General features: G+C 48.3%; 7 protein-coding genes across 7 annotated transcripts in view; 4 read left to right on the top strand and 3 right to left on the bottom strand.

Annotated features, from left to right (window-relative positions):
• Positions 1–1,013: 1,013 nt before the first annotated feature.
• L228DRAFT_270671 (heme peroxidase) lies at positions 1,014–5,013 on the top strand (the record flags this gene model as incomplete). The annotated part of the gene is made up of 14 exons (XM_018335439.1): positions 1,014–1,376; positions 1,444–1,541; positions 1,594–1,642; positions 1,695–1,884; positions 1,933–2,278; positions 2,334–2,424; positions 2,474–2,563; positions 2,618–2,921; positions 2,980–3,772; positions 3,827–4,226; positions 4,287–4,399; positions 4,450–4,576; positions 4,638–4,917; positions 4,979–5,013. 14 exons carry the CDS (start codon positions 1,014–1,016, stop codon positions 5,011–5,013), a joined length of 3,279 nt encoding a protein of 1,092 aa, XP_018185456.1.
• Positions 5,014–6,016: 1,003 nt separating this feature from the next.
• On the bottom strand, positions 6,017–7,443 carry L228DRAFT_270670 (hypothetical protein; the record flags this gene model as incomplete). Its single annotated transcript, XM_018335438.1, has 2 exons — positions 6,017–7,122; positions 7,182–7,443. 2 exons carry the CDS (start codon positions 7,441–7,443, stop codon positions 6,017–6,019), a joined length of 1,368 nt encoding a protein of 455 aa, XP_018185455.1.
• A 1,891-nt stretch (positions 7,444–9,334) lies between these two features.
• L228DRAFT_273226 (phosphoglycerate mutase-like protein) lies at positions 9,335–10,868 on the bottom strand (the record flags this gene model as incomplete). The annotated part of the gene is made up of 3 exons (XM_018335592.1): positions 9,335–10,367; positions 10,423–10,523; positions 10,803–10,868. The coding sequence occupies 3 exons, from the start codon at positions 10,866–10,868 to the stop codon at positions 9,500–9,502; spliced, it is 1,035 nt and encodes a 344-aa protein (XP_018185454.1). The 3' UTR covers positions 9,335–9,499.
• A 1,396-nt stretch (positions 10,869–12,264) lies between these two features.
• On the top strand, positions 12,265–14,253 carry L228DRAFT_250317 (hypothetical protein). The gene has a single exon (XM_018333300.1). It carries the CDS (start codon positions 12,294–12,296, stop codon positions 13,785–13,787), a length of 1,494 nt encoding a protein of 497 aa, XP_018185453.1. The 5' UTR covers positions 12,265–12,293; the 3' UTR covers positions 13,788–14,253.
• Positions 14,254–16,625: 2,372 nt separating this feature from the next.
• Positions 16,626–18,100, top strand: L228DRAFT_241112 (bifunctional 6-phosphofructo-2-kinase/fructose-2,6-bisphosphate 2-phosphatase; the record flags this gene model as incomplete). Its single annotated transcript, XM_018331305.1, has 3 exons — positions 16,626–16,755; positions 16,818–17,404; positions 17,486–18,100. 3 exons carry the CDS (start codon positions 16,626–16,628, stop codon positions 18,098–18,100), a joined length of 1,332 nt encoding a protein of 443 aa, XP_018185452.1.
• A 146-nt stretch (positions 18,101–18,246) lies between these two features.
• Positions 18,247–19,232, top strand: L228DRAFT_31109 (hypothetical protein). Its single transcript, XM_018336465.1, has one exon. The coding sequence runs from the start codon at positions 18,507–18,509 to the stop codon at positions 19,143–19,145; it is 639 nt and encodes a 212-aa protein (XP_018185451.1). The 5' UTR covers positions 18,247–18,506; the 3' UTR covers positions 19,146–19,232.
• L228DRAFT_31123 (hypothetical protein) overlaps positions 19,233–19,451 on the bottom strand; it is a 403-nt gene continuing 184 nt past the window's right edge. Inside the window, exon 2 of the mRNA XM_018336466.1 lies at positions 19,233–19,451. Within this exon, the coding sequence (XP_018185450.1) occupies positions 19,320–19,451 (132 nt within the window). The 3' untranslated portion in view covers positions 19,233–19,319.

Genomic DNA, 19,451 nt, shown 5'->3' with positions numbered 1-19,451 from the left:
CCAGCGCGATGGCCACGGAACAGTCCTTGTCCTTTTGATTTCTTTTTTCCTCTTCCCACCCCCCTGGTTCGCTCTAGCATTAGGGCTGCTTCGTTAGCAGACACCCCTGGTCTTTCAGCCATGCACCATCACGGATGTGCTATCCGCGAGCTTAACCACGACACGCCATTGGCAGTGACAAACGCGATGGCACTTGACATGGCCTTTAGACCCCTCCATGGTGGCTTTGGACCCCCCTTCCCTGACCTGCATCTGGATCGCACCCTACACGCTAGCTTGGTGCGCTCGCAGTGTGGATCTTGCAGCTGGGTCCCAGCATGGCGGTTCGGATTAGGTTCGGATTAAGAAGTTGGTGGTTGAATGCTGCGAGCCTTTACATAATTGACCAAACTTGGGACCTGAAGATTATCAGCGGGTTCGTGCCGTACTTGGCATAGATCTGAGATGGGTCCCTGCGTTTGACCGGGGAAACTTTGTACGATGAGCTATTCTCTTCTAATCGTCGATTCGTCACTATTTGGACGAATGGCGCATGTGCTCTACTGTCTCACACACTCTCTTCTCATCAAGGAGTGTTCGCTTTTCTTTTTTCCTTCCCTCAATCCCCTCTTTTACCTTGGCTGAGAAGCTCCAAGGAAGATATTTGAGGGCCTCAGCTTGGCACTGCATCTAGCATCTAGTGCTAGACGGAGCTTTTACCCTGTTTATCTCTTCCCCTCAGCTTGCTCCTTCCCCTTCTCCTTCTCCGCAGCCACTACCACCACCACCTGCTCCGCCGCTACCCATCGGCTCTCATTTGGCGCCGGCTCGGCTCTATTTTATTTCTTTCCATTCACTCTTTTCCTTGAACGCAGCTCGCGTCTCGTCCAATCTCTTGTTTTCCTCATAAATTAGTCGAGCTCTCCCTTTCCATTCGTCTCATTCTCCCAACCGCTCTTCCCATTTCACTTTTGCCCCATCACCTTTGCCTCATTGCATTACCATTCATTGCATCTCTCATTGCTTCTCTCGAGATGAGGAGAGCAATTTCCTTCATCCTCGAGCGGACGAGAAGCTCAGACAGTCAACCTGGTAGAGCTTCTCCTCCAACTTACTACGATGATGACTTCACTGCACCCACTCCCGCTGTAGCCCGCAAGAACCTTGACTCTGCTTTCAAGCAGTATGGCCAAGTTCTACTCTCATCCACTCATCGTCGACCAGAATCCTCGGGCAGCGATGATTCGTCGCTGGTCAAGGATTTCGGTTCGTCCAGTTTGCTTGATGACTTGCGATATCTCGGAATTCAAGATGTCGAGACAATCTTTGATCTGATCAAAGCAAAAAAGGCTCATGAGTCAAATGATAAGACTTATCTCATGGAAAGAATCATCCAAGTGAGTAATTGATACACCTCATTATCATGTTTCAGAACCTACAAGCTCACATTTGACTACTTTGTAGCTGGCCGCTGAGCTACCGTCACACTCAAAGAGCGGTCTTACCTTGACCAACAACTTTGTAAAGGAGCTCTGGGATGACTTGCAGCATCCACCTCAGATGTGAGAAATCAATGATGACCGCTTGTTCACCAATCCATCTGACGTCGTATAGGTTTCTGGGGGATAAGTATGCTTATCGGCAAGCAGATGGCTCGCATAACGTAAGTGAGATGACATGTACGATCTCCTTGCATGATACTAAGAAGCCATTAGAACGTTTTGCATCCCCAGCTTGGAGCAGCCAATACTCCATATGCTCGTACGGTTCGTCCACAGACAGTGGGCGGCCCTCTTCCTGATCCTGGAGTCCTCTTTGATAGTTTGATGGCTCGTAAGAATTATGAAGAGCATCCGACAAAGATATCGAGCATGCTATTCTATCTAGCCTCAGTCATTGTTCATGGTATGTCTTTGGTCCTTTCTCACAATTGAACCGAACTGATCACTGTAGACATCTTCCGAACTGATCATCTTGATCACAATAATTCTAAAACGTCTTCTTACCTTGAGCTTTCTCCACTCTACGGCAGCAACCAAGCCGAACAAGATTCAATCCGAACTTTTTCTGACGGGAAACTGAAGCCAGATTGCTTCACCGAAACAAGACTGCTGGCATTTCCGCCCGGAGTTGGGTGTCTCTTGATCATGTTCAACAGGTCTCACAATTATGTAGCCGAGCAGCTGGCGGCCATTAATGAAGGCGGCCGATTCAATAAACCTTCGGAGCGGCTGGACGCAGAGTCTAGGGAACGCGCCTATCGCAAATACGATAATGATTTGTTTCAGACGGCTCGCCTGTAAGTATTCTATCATGATATATTTTTGAAGACTTACTTACTAACAGAGTGACAGGGTTGTGTGCGGACTCTATGTGAATATCATTTTGCTTGACTATGTAAGAGTCATTCTGAATATCAACAGGACGGACAGCTTGTGGCATTTGGTATGGTCCGAGCCTTTACATTGAGTCAGACTTAAACTGACCATTTCAGGATCCTCGGGCTGATACTGGCGACGGAAGCCCGGTTGGCATTGGCAACCAAGTATCTGTCGAATTCAATCTATTGTATCGTTGGCATTCGGTAAGTAGTTCCTTTCTATGCAGCATGACTTTTGGCTCACTTTTTACTTCACAGGCCATGTCCCAGCAAGATGAGAAATGGACCGAAGAATTGTACGAGAAATTGTTTCCAGGAAGGAAGCCATCTGAGGTTTCGATGCATGAGTTTTTGAGAACCTTGGGAAAGATGCAGCATTCACTGTCGAAGGATCCAATCGAGCGCGATTTTGCTGGCCTGAAACGTCAGACCAATGGCCGATTTGACGATGACGACTTGGTCAAGATCCTGACTGAAAGTATTGAAGACTGTGCAGGATCGTTTGGCGCCAATAGGGTACCAACTGTTCTTAAGGCCGTGGAGATTCTTGGTATTCAACAAGGTATGTTTGGCTGTGGCATCATGACAAAGCATCATTGATCGCTGACATACTCGTCAAGCCCGTCAATGGGGCGTCGCCAGTCTGAATGAGTTTCGTAAATTTTTCAGACTAAAGCCTTACGAAACGTTTGAAGAGATCAATCCCGATCCCTACGTGGCTGAACAGCTCCGTCACTTGTATCAACATCCCGATTTTGTAGAGCTGTATCCTGGGCTCGTGGTTGAAGAGGCCAAGAAGCCGATGGTACCCGGCAGTGGACTTTGCCCGTCATTCACCGTCTCGAGAGCAATATTGTCCGATGCTGTGGCACTAGTTCGGGGTGATCGTTTCTACACGGTTGATTATCACCCCCGAAAGCTGACGAATTGGGGTTACAATGAAGTCCACTACGACACAAATGTTGATCAAGGTTGCATGTTTTACAAATTGTTTCTTCGAGCATTTCCGAATCACTTTCGGCACGACTCTATCTATGCGCATTTTCCATTGACGATACCCTCAGAAAACAAGATAATCATGACCGACCTTGGACAAGCGTCAAACTACAGCTGGGATCGACCTGCTCGCATGCCGCAGAGCCAGACAATTACCTCCTACACGGGCGCCCGATTCATCTTGGATGGTCACCAGAGCGTGAACGACACTTGGAAGGGTGCAATGGAAGGTCTTCTTGAAGAGAAGGCTGAAAAGGCTGCACTCTCCAGAGCCCTGATGGCAAAGAACCAAGAATTTCCTTCGCCAGAGGACTGCTATCCTTGTATCAAACGATTTTTTGAAAATGTGACAATCAATTTGCTCCGGCGGAACTGCTACAAGATTGCCGGTATCAGCCAGGTAGATGTTTGCAAGGAGTAAGTTGTCCCGTTGAATTAGCTAAAGGTGGTCGTCGTCTAACACAGACACAGCATCGGGAACCCGGCTCAGGTCCGCTTCTGTGCCGAAATTTTTGGTCTCCCCCTCAAGACCGACAAGCAACCAAATGGGCTCTACAGCGAGGAAGAGCTTTTTGCGATATTGTCTCTCATATATGCCGTGACTTTTGTCGATTTGGAGTCGGGTGAGGTATTTAGCACTCGCCAAGCAACTCGGTCTGTTGCCAAAGACTTGGGAAGTTTGGTCGAAGGCTATGTTCGCGCAGTGTACAAGTACGAGAGATCAACGGATAATTCCAAACCTTCCAACATTAGGGGTTGCGGTGCCAGCCTGATCCGACGGATGCTGAGTAGGGGCCTTCATCCGCGGGTGATTGCGCTTTCGGAGATTTTACCGGCTGCCAGTAGCATTGTGTCGAATCAAGGACGAATGGTAAGTTGCCCTATGTTTCTTTTCACTCGAATGAAGACTAACCTTTGAAATTTTTGATAGTTTGCTGAAGCGCTTGACTTTTATCTGTCAGAAGAAGGAAGAGCCCATCTTCCAGAGCTTCAACGGCTGTCAAAACTGGATACTGCAGAAGCAGACGAGCAAATCCTCCATTAGTATGTTGCGATTACATTGAAGTATTTTGCTCAGGGCTAACAAGTAATAGTGGTCTTGAAGGATCTCGATTGGCAACATCTGCCCGTGTTCAGCGCGAAACGACGTCTGGGTTCGGGTTTTACGAAGTCAGCAAACTACGCCATAGTGCAACTTCATCCCGTATTGTCATTGACATGGTCAGTCGAGTGAGCTCTAGCAATAGGAAAAAGGGAATCCGACTAGCTAACTTCTTTTCAGGCAAAGGTCTGCCGTGATAATCGGGCATTTGCCGACGCAGATCAAGTTCGTCTGGATCGTCCTTTGGAGGCGTACATTCATCTGAATTGCGGTCCTCATGCGCTATTCCTCACAAAGATTGCAGCCATTGCTCTTACCACTATGCTAAAGACCATTTTCCGCTTGGATAATCTTCGCCGTGCGCCCGGCCAGCAGGGAGAGCTGAACCGGATCAAGCGAGCTGGAGGCAGCGATATGTACATGTCAGAGGATTATGGACGATATTTTGCTTATCCTACCTGTAAGTCGATATTTCCCTCCTTGTGCGAGGGAGCAGAAACTGATAAATGATGATGATGTAGCCATGAAGATCAACTGGGATGGCGAAATCGAATAAAATAGACATGGCTTGTCAGTATTAATTCGTTTCTTGTACATTGCAGCTTTGTGCAGTCCGAAGTTTGGACTCGTCCAATCACGATGTTACGACAACGCGATGACCAGCAAACAAATCGAGCTTGTAAACTCGATCCTGGCGTTGCGATCAAAAGCAAGAATGTATTCTTTTTCGGGTTATTGCTTTTACATTTTTCGGCGACTACAGACAACTCTCAAATTCTCTGTATCTTCTTCTTTTTCGGACCTAATTCTTTCGGGCATAATTCTTTCGGCCATTAATCTAGTCGGTCTTGATACTCGACCGAATGACAATATCTCGTCATCACGTACATACAGTACCGCATCTACTGTCTTGTCAATAGTTGTACAGCAGCTGTACTGACTCTTTCCGCCTATCTTCTCATTTAATTTCCGGCACATTTCTTCTCGGTTCTAATCGCTTCTAATCGGACTCGATCATGTCCCTTGCCCCTAATCATCTTCACCGTACAGTTTACTTGTCTCATTTCATTTCGGTGGCTTTACATTTGTCCTTAATACTTAATAGAATTGTTTTACTCCCTTCTTTTCCCCTCTTCTTCTACTATCCTGTCCCGTCCACGACTTATTAGTAATCCTTTCCCCTTTTTTTTTCCTCTTTTCCCCCTATCCTGGACGATGGTAGATGATAATTGAAATCAATCACATTCGTTGTTATTGCATAGTACCAGCCAGATGATATTCGTAAGATAAATGGTATTATTATTATTACTGATAGAAGGTCTAGTTAAGCTAGACTTGTAGCTATCGTTGCGTGATTTCGTAAAATGATCGTCTTCATCGTAATGTAGTTTCTCATACCCTTTTTGTCCTCCGCAGCTTGACGTGGTGAGAAACGGTATGATAATAGAAAATAAATCGAATAACGAGAGATAACTTTAGGGGGTATGAATCGGTACAAGAAGGACACTAAACGAGTGAATAAGTGTGAACGAGGAAGGGAAGGGAAAAAAGAAAAACGATCAAAGAGCAAAGAGTCCACCGCCGGCAATCATCCCGACGACAATAACATAGACTGCGCTGAGAGCGAGCATGTTTCCGCCTTGCCGTGCGCCGAGCCAACCGCCAATAGCAGCGGCAGCGGCAGCATTCGTAGACGTGTTTGGCGGGACGGTCGTCGTGGAACTGGATCCGCTGGATGTCGTAGGTGTGCCTGTGCCTGGTGACGACGATGAAGATGAGGAAGAGGGGGAAGAAGAGGACGAAGAGGAGGAGGAAGGAGACGAGGAGGATGAAGAGGAAGATGAGCGAGTGGCGGTGGATAAAGTGCTGCGCGCAGCGGCGAGAGAAGACGACGCGGCTCCGAGAGAGGAAGAAGCGGCGGCGGACGCGCTGGATAGGCCAGAGGACAGACTGGATGATGCGGATGATGCAGAGGAAGCGCCCGACGAGACGGCGGCGGAAGCAGAGGAGAGGCCGGACGACAAGGCAGAAGAAGCGGAGGATGCGCCGGAAGAGACGGCAGATGAAGCAGACGAAATATCAGAAGACGCAGCTGCAGACGCAGAAGAAGCACCAGAGGATACGACGGACGAAGCGGACGAAAGACCAGATGACACGGCGGATGAAGCGGCCGATGCAGCAGACGTCACGCCCGACGCGACTGCAGATGTGGCTGAGCTGATGTCACTGGAGACTTGGCTGGCTTCGCTCGAAATAGCGCTGCTCGCAGACGACAAGGCCGTCACGGGGATCGGAAGGAATGTTGTGGGCGTAGCGGTGTCGCTGTTGCTGTTGCTGTTGCTGCTGGGAGTTGCTGATACCACGGACGAAGGTGATTCAGCGGAGGAAGAAGAAGAAGGAGGGGGGGCAGAAGCAGCGGATGCAGAAGAATCGGCAGGAGCAGAAGAAGAAGCAGGCACCTCGCTGCCAGTTGTCGATAATGATGTAGGAATAGGCGCCTGCGTTGAAGGCGTAGTGGTGAATGATTCTGACGAAGCACCAGATGGATACCCGGGAGTTTCAACGGGGACGATGGTGCCGCTGATAGAAGACGGCGTGCTTCCAGTGTTTGATTCAGAAGAAGCAGAGACAGAAGAAGGAGTGTACGTTGCTGTGGTTGTACCGCCTTGGTCGGAGTTAGCTTGGCTTTCTGTATAAAATGTTTACTGGGAAGGTGTAACATACCGTATACAGTAGTGGTAAAATATCCCGACTGAGCCTGCACGCTGGAAATGGCACTGGAAATCATGCTCGACACCTCGCTGAGTGGGAGCTCCGATACAGTGAGTGGCGCCGTGGGCGTGGCCTGGCCGACCCAGGCGGGGAGCACAACGCTCGTCACATAGCCGTTGATGGTGATGGGGATAGTCTCGCCGCTTGTCTCGGAGGACTGTGCTGCCGCGAGGACCGGCAGAGCGGCAAGAGCGTAGCGCGTTGTTCTACGCATGTTGTACTTTTGATAGGTCTGCGAGATGATAGGAAGGGTATGATTTAGGAAAAGAAAAACAAATTCAATGCCACCGGATGGTTGTCAAATGCGAGATGCGGCTGAGTGTTGAAAAAGTAAACAGAACGCTGGCCAAGAAACGCAGACTAAAGACGAGTGAATGCGATCCACGAGGAGGGGGGAGACCAGTCACGCTCAAGTCAAATAAGCTCACGATGCACGCAAGAGAATAAGAATAAGGATAAGGTGAGAATCAGTAGTAGATGATCAATTAGCAGTCAGGGTGCAGCGACGTAAGATTAAGACAAGAAGAGTAAATGATCAGAGGCGGGGAAAGGCTGAGCTTCTTATACTCGGGTGGTTTGCCACGGTCAAGCTGCATGGTGTGCCTCTGATAGAACGAAAACGAAGAGGCGGGCATCAGAAAGAAAGCTTGAACGCCGAAAGGAAGGAAGAGCAGCCACGCGATTGAACCAAGGCCCAGAGGGTCTAGGCCCCTAAGAGTAGCCAAGGCCGTCGGACCAAGAAAGCAAGAGGCAAAGACATCAGAGATGAGAGCCAGATTTGACGATGATTGATGACGACGAAATGGATTAATTCAGTGGCAGGGACAGTGGGGACATCACAGTGCATGAGGTTGGACCAGGGTGGGTACTGTTGTTCAACAAGTGAGAACCATTAAGACGTGCTCAGGGCCAGGGCCAGGGCCACTATGTGGCTTGGGCCAAGCTTTTGCATGGTCGACGCAGAAGACAAGTCAAAGCGGGGGGACATGAGCAAAGAACAGGGGGGTTGGTAATGAAGCCATTCAGCACAAAAGTGGAGCTTGACCCGAGATGCAAGAAGCCATAACTCTGTACAAACGAAATGATAGGAGAACAATTCATCGGAAGGACATTATAGAAGATACGCGTGTGAAACATGAAGACAGGCCAGGAACACTGCAATACGTGACCGCCCTCTTCGCCCAAGTGTCACCGATTGTGTTGATGGGAGGTTTGTTGCTCTAGCGATTGGCTGCAGGGGTAAACACTAGCGTCATCATGATCATCATCCGCGTTCAGGACCCTGATTTTGCACCTGTCCACGACCCAACAGTACATATTGCACTGTATGATAGTCCGTAGAGAACAGAGATCATTTCGGCTGGGGGGGTCTTTTCAATCATAGCTAATATCATCAAAGTCTGGACGAGAAAGTGGAAAGAGAAGACAGATAAGAGGATATGACAGCGTGAAGCAACGATAGGTTTATACGCTAGCTACACCAGCCACTCTGTTGATTCAACCACGTGATAAACCCATCATGGCTCCCTCCCGCCACCATCCTTTCTGTGCTGCCCAATCGCCAAGGGTCCCTTGTGGGTCCATGATTGACTTATTCTTGCACCGAGGCACCTTGGACATGACCCTGGATTAAAGTCTTCTCAAAGAAGACTTGCGAGGGTATCTTACAGCCATGGATACCAGGTCATTGCAGTGTTCCATGGACAACAGATTTAAGCCACTCGCCATCGCCCTCGTCTACACCTTCCCTTTCACGACCACAAAGATGAAAAACCGGTAAACATGAAACGTTGATGCATTATGCAAGCCATGCTATTGGCATCTATTGTTCTAAGCTACTTGGCTTCTCACATCATCTATTCAAGTCCCAAAATGCAAAGCCAACTTCCAAGGAACCGTCACTTGACTATACGTGTCATCCAAGTATCCAAGGAAAACCCATGTCCTGTTAATTGATTCAATCGCTGCAACTAGCGGCGTACAATCGAGCTGTCATTCTGCATTCATTATTAGCACGTGGCTCTGGGAAAAAACAGGCAATAAGCAATAAATGAATAAAAGTAACATCTCGATCAGACAGCAGTTGGTACAATTCGATATCCTCATAAAAGGCTCAGAACAGGTCTGTGATATGTGAATTTGGTTTCTCATCATAGAGATGTTGTAAGATGCAAAAGGCGAAAACAAATAGTATGCAAAATGCAATATAGACTCACCATTTCATCGCAGGGCTAGCATGCACCATAGCTCTTCTACAAGATGCTGCTAGCCTAATTGCGCTTCTGTCGCTTGAAGAAGCTTTCAATGGTTCGCTGACCTTCCTCGTGTTTGGCGCTGCCGACTCCACCGCCAGTGCGCTTCAGCCCTCGGAGGTGCTCTTTGCCATTGATGGTTCGGATGACACCAGTCCATCCAAGCAGATGGGTCTCCGTGAGCGAGATGGAAGATTCCGCGGCGTCGCTTAAACCAACGATGGTTGGAGTAACCACTGCCGTGTCGGACTCCATCCGCTGCAGTTCAATCTCAAGATACCCAGTGTTGGACCAAGCACCAAGGTACTGGAGCGCCACTGCGCGACCATCAGCAACGACCTCGGGCCCGAGGGATATCGACTTTGGAGGGAATCTCCGGAGAAGACATCTCCACAAGCTCGACAAGATCATGCCATGAGCGACGACAGCAACTGAGGTTCGCGACGCAGACGATTCGCTTTCACCGTCGGCATAAGCCTGCAAAACAGGCAATAGATGCTGGCCTAGAAAGGACTCCATCCGCAAAGCCATGGACTCTTTGGACTCTGGCTCCTTGAACCCGTCATCCTTTCGATGCTCGTCGAGGTGGGCATCTCTGCCACTCCTCTTCGAGTCCCGATTCCTAGCGTAAAATGGCTTGCCCTCATAGTAGCCATAGTCCTGCTCTCTCAAAATAGAGAGCTGCACGGTTTCCAGTACAGCCGTGTCCTTGGGACCATGCTGATCCGCCTGTGCGAGACGGATTGCTTCGGCGGTACGAAACGCTCGTAACAAATCCGACGAGAAGATATGAGTAAGCTTCACGCCTGACTTTGCCAGATGCTGCCCAAGTCGGTTGACCTGGAGCACGCCGTGGTTGGTCAAGGCAGAGTCTCGGACGCCAGCACTGCAGGCAGACAATCAGTAAGACGGTCTGCCAACGCAGGCACAGCGAACCGTACTATACTTGAGCAACATTGTCCACGGTTTCGCCGTGGCGGATAAGAAAGAGCCTCATCCCATTATTTCCCAACCCAGGTGAGAGAGCATTCGTGCTGCTCGCCTGAATTAGATGCAGAGGAAACTTTATTCCATGCAAAAAGAACGCGACTCAGCTGAGAATTTTACATCCAACTTGAGTGCCGGGCTTTGTGGGTTTGTAAAAAGATGGTTATTTCGCCCTCGCGAAATTTATGCTCTGTTGCGGGTCACCTGATTACGTAAAGGATTGTGAAGCGAGGAAGCTCGGGTTCCGCCCCACGCTAGCTCTCAAGCAAACATCTCCAAACAAGTTCGGGCGACTACTCACATAAACTTCACCTTCCAATGGGGCACAACTCACCACAGGTCCTGCTTTCTGCTGAATACCCACGATGAATAATCTGACAACCGTACTCATTGAGATCATGATCAAGAGCTTTGTTTTAAAATTACTTACTCAAAATTATTGTCTAGAAAGCCGCAGACTTTGAACATAAGATGCAAAGCTCTGCAATGTGCAATTTGATAAATTTATATCTTTTCAATTAATCTTAATTTGGATTTGATGCGATCCAATTTTACTTCTTTCCTATTGAGCAGTATCCTTCTTGTGCTTTGCATAGAAGTTCTTGATTTGCATCACTTTCTTGTGATGGAACATAGTCAAGCTTTTCTGACTTATGATACCCAAGATACTTTTCATACCGGTCGGACGATGAGCACTCTAGTATATTCAAATTTGTGTGGCATATGTTTGCCTTAAGGAATGTCTATGAAGATTCCGGTGTGAGTAAGCTGATGCTTTCCGGAGGAATTGGACTTCAACATTTCGACCATCTCACTCTCCCATCAGAACGGCTTCCGCGTTCTCTTTTGGAAATAAATGCCCTACTTCTTTTTACTTATAGCATTGACATAGGATAATCTTCTAACGCCGGAGAAGGTGCATTAAATTATAAACTGACATTCCTGGTTTCGATCTATTCTCACCAGCTTCAATCTGATCTATCAACACCGAACGTCCGTCCTCTTTTGTGACTTCATTTCGCCGCTTTTTGCAAAAGTCTCACTAATCAAGGTCGTGTCGTTGGACATTTTCAACCAAGATAGTGGACTATAATTTCGAGATTCGAAATCTATGAGACTTCAATTCGGTTGGAATTTTTCGTCAGTCTATGCTCGACAGATAGTTTTGCTTATGCTGACACGATATAATGTTGCAGAATTCTGAGACAGTCTTATTTTGGAGCCTCTAAATGCAGCTTTTATCTGCTGTCCATCGTCTTGGTTTTCGGTTATGCATCTCCAAGTTTTGCACACAGCTGTTTTTGCACTAGACTTGCCCTCCAATCTCACTTGCTTTACAGTATGATTTGTTGGAAGCAAAGCCAATAAGACCCCCATTAAAGTTTTTCAGTCTCGCGCAAGCGTCAGTATCACACAGGAATTTGAGCATAACAGCCTTCGCTTTTATGATTTTTCTTCCTTTTCCTTCGTACAAATGTCTTTTGATTTTATCTTCAGAGAGCCTGATACTCCACCGCCACCCGAAAATTGTTATAATATCCGGCGTGGTGGCCCTAGACATCGCTTTACTTCTGTCGAAGCATGGCTCGACGAAGACGGAAGTGGTGACTATGAGCCGGTCACAGATGACGAAAAGGACCCAGTACACCCCCAAAAGAAACGCAAGCGGCGTGTTCGCGATAGTGGTCATTCGGATGCGGCAAATAGGAAGAGAACTGTCAATGCTCGAATAGGAGAGCGAGAGTTGGACAGAATCCTCAACTTTGGAGTGGAGTTTGGACCTACTTCAACTAATCTCAATTCTCAATTTGAGGATAATTCCGACATGTCTACTGGCGAACAGAGCAGTGGTGAGTCTGGACCATTACTTTCCTCCTCTCAAAGTTCATTCTCCACTGAAGCGACCTTGCTTTCAACCTCTTACTTCTTGAGGAGCAAGTTTGGAGCTAGTTCAGTCAACGACAAACCTTTCGCCGCTCCACCAGAAGGGACACGCTATCTTCGGAGTCCGGATAAAAACCTTGTCCCAAGTCATAGCGAAGCAAAAGGATGCAAAGCTTGTTTGGAGCTGGGAATTGACTGTCCGCTCCTTGAAGAAGGCTCGAGGTATCCTTGCATTACCTGTGTTGAGGATGGCTGTGATTGCGAGTTGATCATCCCTCCGCCACGGAAGAGAGCCTGTGAAGATTGCCGAAGGAGGCGGATAAGGTGTTCTTACCGCAATGGGGGGGATAGCAGCTTGCCCTGCGAGCAGTGTGCGAAGCGCGGCACCCGTTGCATTGCCGGTCCGGCTCGTGGATCGTCCCAGCTTATGTCTCCAGATAAGGCGAGGTCAAATACGCAAGGCACTGGTGTTTCTGAAACATTTGTCGAAGACGCGCCAGCGCTTTCTATAGCCGTTATTGTTCAACCAGAACAAGCCATAGCCAAGCGGTTACAAGAATATAATCCGCAAGGTTTATCGACCACCACAGAAGCTTTTAAACAGTCGCACAACTCGATCGCATCAAGTTCTAGCACCTTAGTACCCACCGAATCAATATCCTCTGAGCACTTGGCTGGAGAAACAGCAAACACATCGCCAACCTTCTCCAATGAAAACGGTGAAAAAATCGCAGATGAAATAGCTTCCGCCTTGAAACGAGCCGAAACAGGAAATGCCTCGGTCAAGATCATCACAACTAACTTCTCGCATCCCATTTCCTTCAATCACCGACCCGAGAATAGCACAAGTCCCTGCCATTGGTGCCAGAACGTCTTCTTTGGCATCCTTGGCCTTGGCGAGCGGCGTGTCACCGTGACGGACTGTGGGAATGGAAACGGATACACCGAGGTCTCAGGTGGCCATTCAAGCAACGGTGTGCCTCCAAGCTGTATGTGCATCCAATGTACGCTGGACAGGCTCTCCATTGGTGCTTGTGGAAAGCATACACTCAAGCCGATTTCGGACCTTGACCCCAGCGCCATCAATTTTGAAATCGCATTTGGGCAATTGCTCTCGGGAGTCTCAATCCTTCTCAAGGAGTCCGTTCCATGGTGCTGCATCTGTCCGAGCCCGGCCGCGTACCAATGTTGTGCGGCGCAGACTGCTGACCGATTCGGGACGCCATTGAAGCCAAATTCTTCATTTGGATGTGGCTTGGTGGTCTGCGAGACATGTGCTGCGAAGCTGACTTCATTATACGATGGAGACCTTTGGAAACTGGTTTGTGCATCGCGGAATGATAACGATGACTATGCAATGGGATTGCGAGCTGATGTGGAGTTTCTCTTGCCGGAGGGAGAATTGATGAGGCAGATTATCCAGCAGTGTATATGATATTGCATTGTTGACCGTTGACAAGAAGGAGCAATATACCAGCAGAATACGTTTCTCTTTTGGCCCGGGTTCATTTCAGCTTTATTTTGTCATGAGCTGTGGCTTGTCTCCGTTTCCTTCTTGTCATGATGAGAACGGCGCAGGGGGAGCCGGGCATTGGAGACATTTGGATTTTGTTCATAGGGCTCAACCAAACCAGATTCACTGGAATCTACCGCTTCTAGTAGGAGGATATCGATACCGATTCGGCCCTCTTTTTTTCGGGGTAGAACGAGACGTACAGCATTACAGAAACCTTTTTTTTTTTTCCGAATTGCCATCAAGATCGGCATTTATGACAGAGTATCATATCTGATGATTTATTGAAGCTGCAACCAGTAATGATTATATGAAAGGAGCAGTGGAAGTTGAACCTGACCGTATCGATAAGGTTGAAGAGGGCGTAATACGTAAGAATAATGCACGCACTAAGATTCACCACGGAAAGAGTCAGAGTTGCCGTCCCACCAACGTATGATGCGCAATTTTTTTTAATCCTACCAAGAACTGCTGTTAATATTAGCTCAGCCCTTTCGAATTGAAATTCACGATTTGACCTTTACAAACACAGCAAGCCACAGAATCAAGACTCTTGTGTGCGGCTACGAGGGATATTCACTTGGCATCTTCGTCACCCAAACACGGCCAGCGACAAAACCCTCTGGTGCACTTTGTTTATCTCATGCTTTTCACTCCTTCACGACTCAACCAAATCCTGCAACTGTCACAGCGTGTTTAATACTTGTCTCATTATTTTCAAGGATCAACTTGTCTAGACAAATACTGATTGACTTAATTGCCACTCGTGGCCTCTCAGCTGCAGCTTGGAGTTTGTGCTATCAACAAATTCTCTCTTGACCTGGCCCCACCTTCACTCGCCTGTCTTTACCTCGGACAGGACCCAATCTCCACACATAGCGACCGATTAATTGATCACAGTCATGGCAACCAACGGATTATCTGGGACCAGGGTTCTCTCTGCTGGTGATGTAAGTACAAGTATTTTAGTTTCCCGATGTTCTCATAGTGTTTTGCTTTCGTCGATCATTCAAGTCGAACAAATGCCGCTCGGTCTGCTTGCTATCAATTCCGCCATGTACACCTTTTACCCTGTTTTGCAGTTTTGCCGATCTGTCACTGGGCGGAGCCGGAGGACCCTGGCACTAACAGCCACGTCCAAACACGTGATGCGTTGAGATCTCGGAACCTAGAAGGCGAATCCACGGCAGCAAAGAAGGGAAAGGTGGGAAGGAGGGAAGATGGGTGCCAAAAGCGGCAGTCACCACTCTCTTGGATCCTGGCCGAGCCACAGGGACTATTCCCCAGCCGCATCTAAAATTTGAATATACTGGGGAGCGCAGCTACAAGGGGAGCCAATTAAGGGTTATAAGGACCATCCTTTACCCGAATTCCCCGCACTCGCCCTTCTCTGCACAGAATGGTTGTTTCCTTTCCGAAACATCAGTCCACTTGGAGTCCTTTGTTGATCCAAAACAGTCGAAAAGGAATCCGGTCTGGCCCGATGGAGGTTTACAACTTGCGTCAAGGTGTGGATACATGTTTTGTCATGTGTGCGCTCAGAAACCATGCGGACCTTGTCAATAAAATTTGGGAGCAAGCAACGAGAAAATATGGACCTGTTAGTGCGCGACCATGGATGAATGGAATGGGTGATGGCAATCACGAGTGCAAGACCAAACAGGAATATGCCCAGGCCTTGCAGGGCTGGGGGCTTTGCCAGTCCCACGCTCCGACGGAAGGCGGTGTGCGCGCACACTTGCCCATCATGCTCGCGAATTGTGGCTCGAGCTCTCCGGCTCTCACTCAAACAAGCATAAACTCTTTCATTGAGATTTGCATCTCAAGGAAAGTGTTTTATGTGCGAGCTTGAAGGGTCGGGTAGGGCTTTGCTCCAGTCATAAGTTGGGTCCAAATCTCAGGCCAGAGAATACCAGGAATGTTGGGCACTTTTCGATCATGCTTTCCCCTTATTCACCGTGGCCATCTTGAGCAACGAATTATTGTCCATTGACCAGGAAAAACATTCGACCAGAAAAGGTGTGAAGATCATTGCCGGTGGAGAAAGAACAAAAGGGAAGGGCACACGACAGTGCGGGGTTGGACTTGGCTCCGGAACTCTCCATGAGTGGGTAAAACGAGACTTAGTGGGCCTTTTGCCCCCCTTAAGCTTTCGCTGTTTTACCCCTTTCTGGTTCAGCCACTTGTATCTCCCGTCGGAATCTTATGGGGCGACCGAAAAGATTCCCATTGTGCAGCTGTCCGCCCCAAACAGACAGCCCTCCCTTTTTCTGCCAGTCCGTGCTGTCTCGACCACCCTGGACGAGGGAAGCAATCGATTAGTGCAACAAACGCGCGCTGCTGATCACCGATTTGTCTCTCCTTCTCAACACGCACCGCAAACAAAAAAAAAACATCGGTCCTCACAATCAATCAATTCTTTTTTATTTCCTTGGTCGTTTGAGACTCGCGCATTCCTTTTCGAGCTGACGCCTCGTTCTATACTGAGGACGTATCGCTACGCTACCGCGACGTCATCCCGCTTCCGAGGCCGCTGCAGAGCTTGCAACTCCACCAACACCACCTTGGTTCCGGGATCCACTCGCCGTGGACTCAACCTGTTCCCTTTGAGCATCTGTTGCGCTTCGTCATCGCGCAATTGGGAGTCCTGCTATTTTTGTTCTTTAATCCTTTTGCTATTCTTCAGTCGTTCTTCTTTCTTCCTCCCCATTTCGATTCATTCTCAATTGCCCATCATAACCCCGTCACAACACCATCACAATGTCGCCTGTGGAGGGGGATATCTGCACTAAACACCCGTTCGGTGTCGGTATGCAGGTCGATGATATCCGTATTTGCGTCGTCATGGTGGGCCTGCCCGCCCGTGGCAAGAGCTTCATCGCTCAGAAAGGTAAATTTTGTTCTGCAAAGTTGAGGGCAACTTGATGATACATGGGCTAAATCATTGGACAGTTGTCCGCTACCTTGACTGGAGAGACATCCCCGCCAAGGTCTTCAACGTAGGCAATTACCGTCGTGCCGATACGCCGCAGCCCACCGCCGATTTCTTTGATACGTCCAATACCGAGGGAGAACGACTGCGTCGGGCCGCGGCCGAGGCAGCCGTCACGGACATGTTGGAGTGGTTCCACCAAGGCAAGGGAATCATTGCCGTTTTGGACGCAACCAACTCCACTAAAGACCGTCGGCGTTGGATCCAAGAGCGTTGTGCCGCTGACAATGTCGCGACACTCTTTGTCGAATCCAAGTGTGACGACGAGTCTTTGATTATGCAGAATGTCATGGATGTCAAGACGACCTCGCCAGACTACAAGGGACTTGATCCGGAGGTAGCGGCCAAGGACTTTCGTGATCGCATTCGGAAGTACGAGTTGGTATACGAAACGATTGACGAGGACGAGGCGGATATGACCTATGTCAAATTGATCAATGTGGCTTCCCAGACGGTCATTAACCGTGTGCACGATTACATGCAGAGTCGAATTGTTTACTATCTTATGAATTTGCACATCAAGCCTCGCTCCATTTGGCTGTCAAGAGTTGGTCTCTCTCCTTCTTTGCCCCCCCTTCCCACCCCCTTTCGGGGTTACTGTTCAAATGGCACAAGCTAACGTCTGCAGCACGGCGAATCCATGTACAACCTCGAAGGCAAGATTGGCGGCGATGCCGACTTGTCTCCACGCGGAGAGGCATATGCTCGCTCACTGCCCTCTCTCGTCGATCAATCAATTGAGCCCGGCCAGACGTTGACGGTCTGGACCTCGACGCTTCGCCGAACCATTCAAACCGCGCGATATCTTGTGGACAAGCACGGTCGGCAACTGCCATGGAAAGCGCTTGACGAGCTGGACTCGGGCGTATGCGACGGATTAACGTACGAGGACATTGAAGCAAAATACCCTGAAGACTTTAAGGCGCGCGATGACGACAAGTACAATTACCGGTATCGTGGTGGCGAGTCGTATCGGGATGTGGTCGTTCGGCTGGAGCCCATCATCATGGAACTCGAGCGGAACGAGGATATTCTGATTGTCACCCATCAGGCCATTCTCCGCTGCATCTACGCCTACTTCATGAATGTCCCTCAAGAGAGATCGCCCTGGATGGAGGTTCCCTTGCATACAGTCATCAAGCTGACTCCTCGCGCCTATGGTACAATTGAGGAGAGATGGAAGGCAGACATTCCTGCCGTCAGCACATTTAGAACAAAGGGTTCATCAGCAAAGCATCAGTAGCGGTTGTCTGCTTGCGATGACAATTAACGCCGGATCTTCCTCTCCTCGCTTTGTTACCAAACCTTGGGGTCTCCTCGCTGCATCTTGTTGCCACCGCTGGAACCTCCTGGAAAGCGCCATACATTATCTCAACGCCTCACATGACGCCTGATGTGTGCAAAATGTACATATTGCATTCGGAATTCTTAATTATCCGGAAACAGACTCGTCTTGACTCCTCACATTGCGTTAACTGTCAAGCTTACTCCAAGGCAGAGCCTTTCCTCAAGATCCCAGTCTACATCTTCCTTGCCTTTAACTGTTACACGGCGCGGTCTCATGGCTAAATCTTTAAACTACAATTATTCATGCACTCTACTGGGCTAGCACACTTACGCCAATCATTAGCAGAATTATCATAATTCATATGGTGGACCATTCGTCACTTTGTTTCCCGCTGCTTCATTTTGCTTTCTTAGTCCTCTGTTCCCTGGACCGGAAATGCATCATTTCGTTTGGCATGGCCACTTTCTTCTTTTCTTCTTTCTCGTCTTTTCTTACTTTCATCCATTTAATCTCAAAAATTCTACTATTCTTCTGGCGTTGTCGTTCTTACCCAGGCTCTTATATTTCCTACTCTTTTTCCTACTCATTTCTTTTCCTTTTCCATTCCTTTGTTTTTCTCATGGATCATGGTGTTTCTCTTTTCTCCCACTGGCTTTTACCGGTTCTCATTTTCTCTTTTTTCCACACTCGGTCTTATGGTTCTTGTTTGCTCGACCTACCATATCACACATTTAACACGTACAACACGTACAACACGTACGGTCGACAATGCATACACAGAATTGCAGATGCATTTTCGTCGAGATCTTTTACAGGAATCCTATTTATCTCCTTTATGGGGAATCATGCTCTCACTGGCTCTACTGCTACTGTTTTCAGTACTTGGTTATGTTACTTGCACTACTACAGTACTCGGTGTTCTCACATTAGCTACAGTACTCGGTGTTCTTACATTATTTATGGTAGCTTAGTATCTTACATTAGCTACAATTTACGGTAGCTACAGTAGCTGGTAGCTGAAGTACCTTGTGACTCCTAGTCGTGGTACCTACAACAGCTGAATAGCTCACTAGGTAGCTAAATAGCTCAATAGCTCAATTTCAAGAAACGATTATCTACATCTACTCTTCCCATCGTGTTTTCTCTATCTGTGTTCTCTTTCATCCGTGTCTTCCTATCCGTCCCGTCCCATCATCTTCTCTTCCAATTGTCTCTTCCCATTGTCTCTTCCCATCTTCTCTTCCATCTTCTCTTCCGTCTTCTCTTCCATCTTCTCTTCCATCTTCTCTTCCATCTTCTCTTCCAT

The sequence above is a fragment of the Xylona heveae genome (genome assembly GCF_001619985.1).
Source record: "Xylona heveae TC161 unplaced genomic scaffold L228scaffold_11, whole genome shotgun sequence".
Classification (NCBI taxonomy): Eukaryota; Fungi; Ascomycota; class Xylonomycetes; order Xylonales; family Xylonaceae; genus Xylona; species Xylona heveae.
This window is presented reverse-complemented; position numbering and strand designations above follow the sequence as displayed.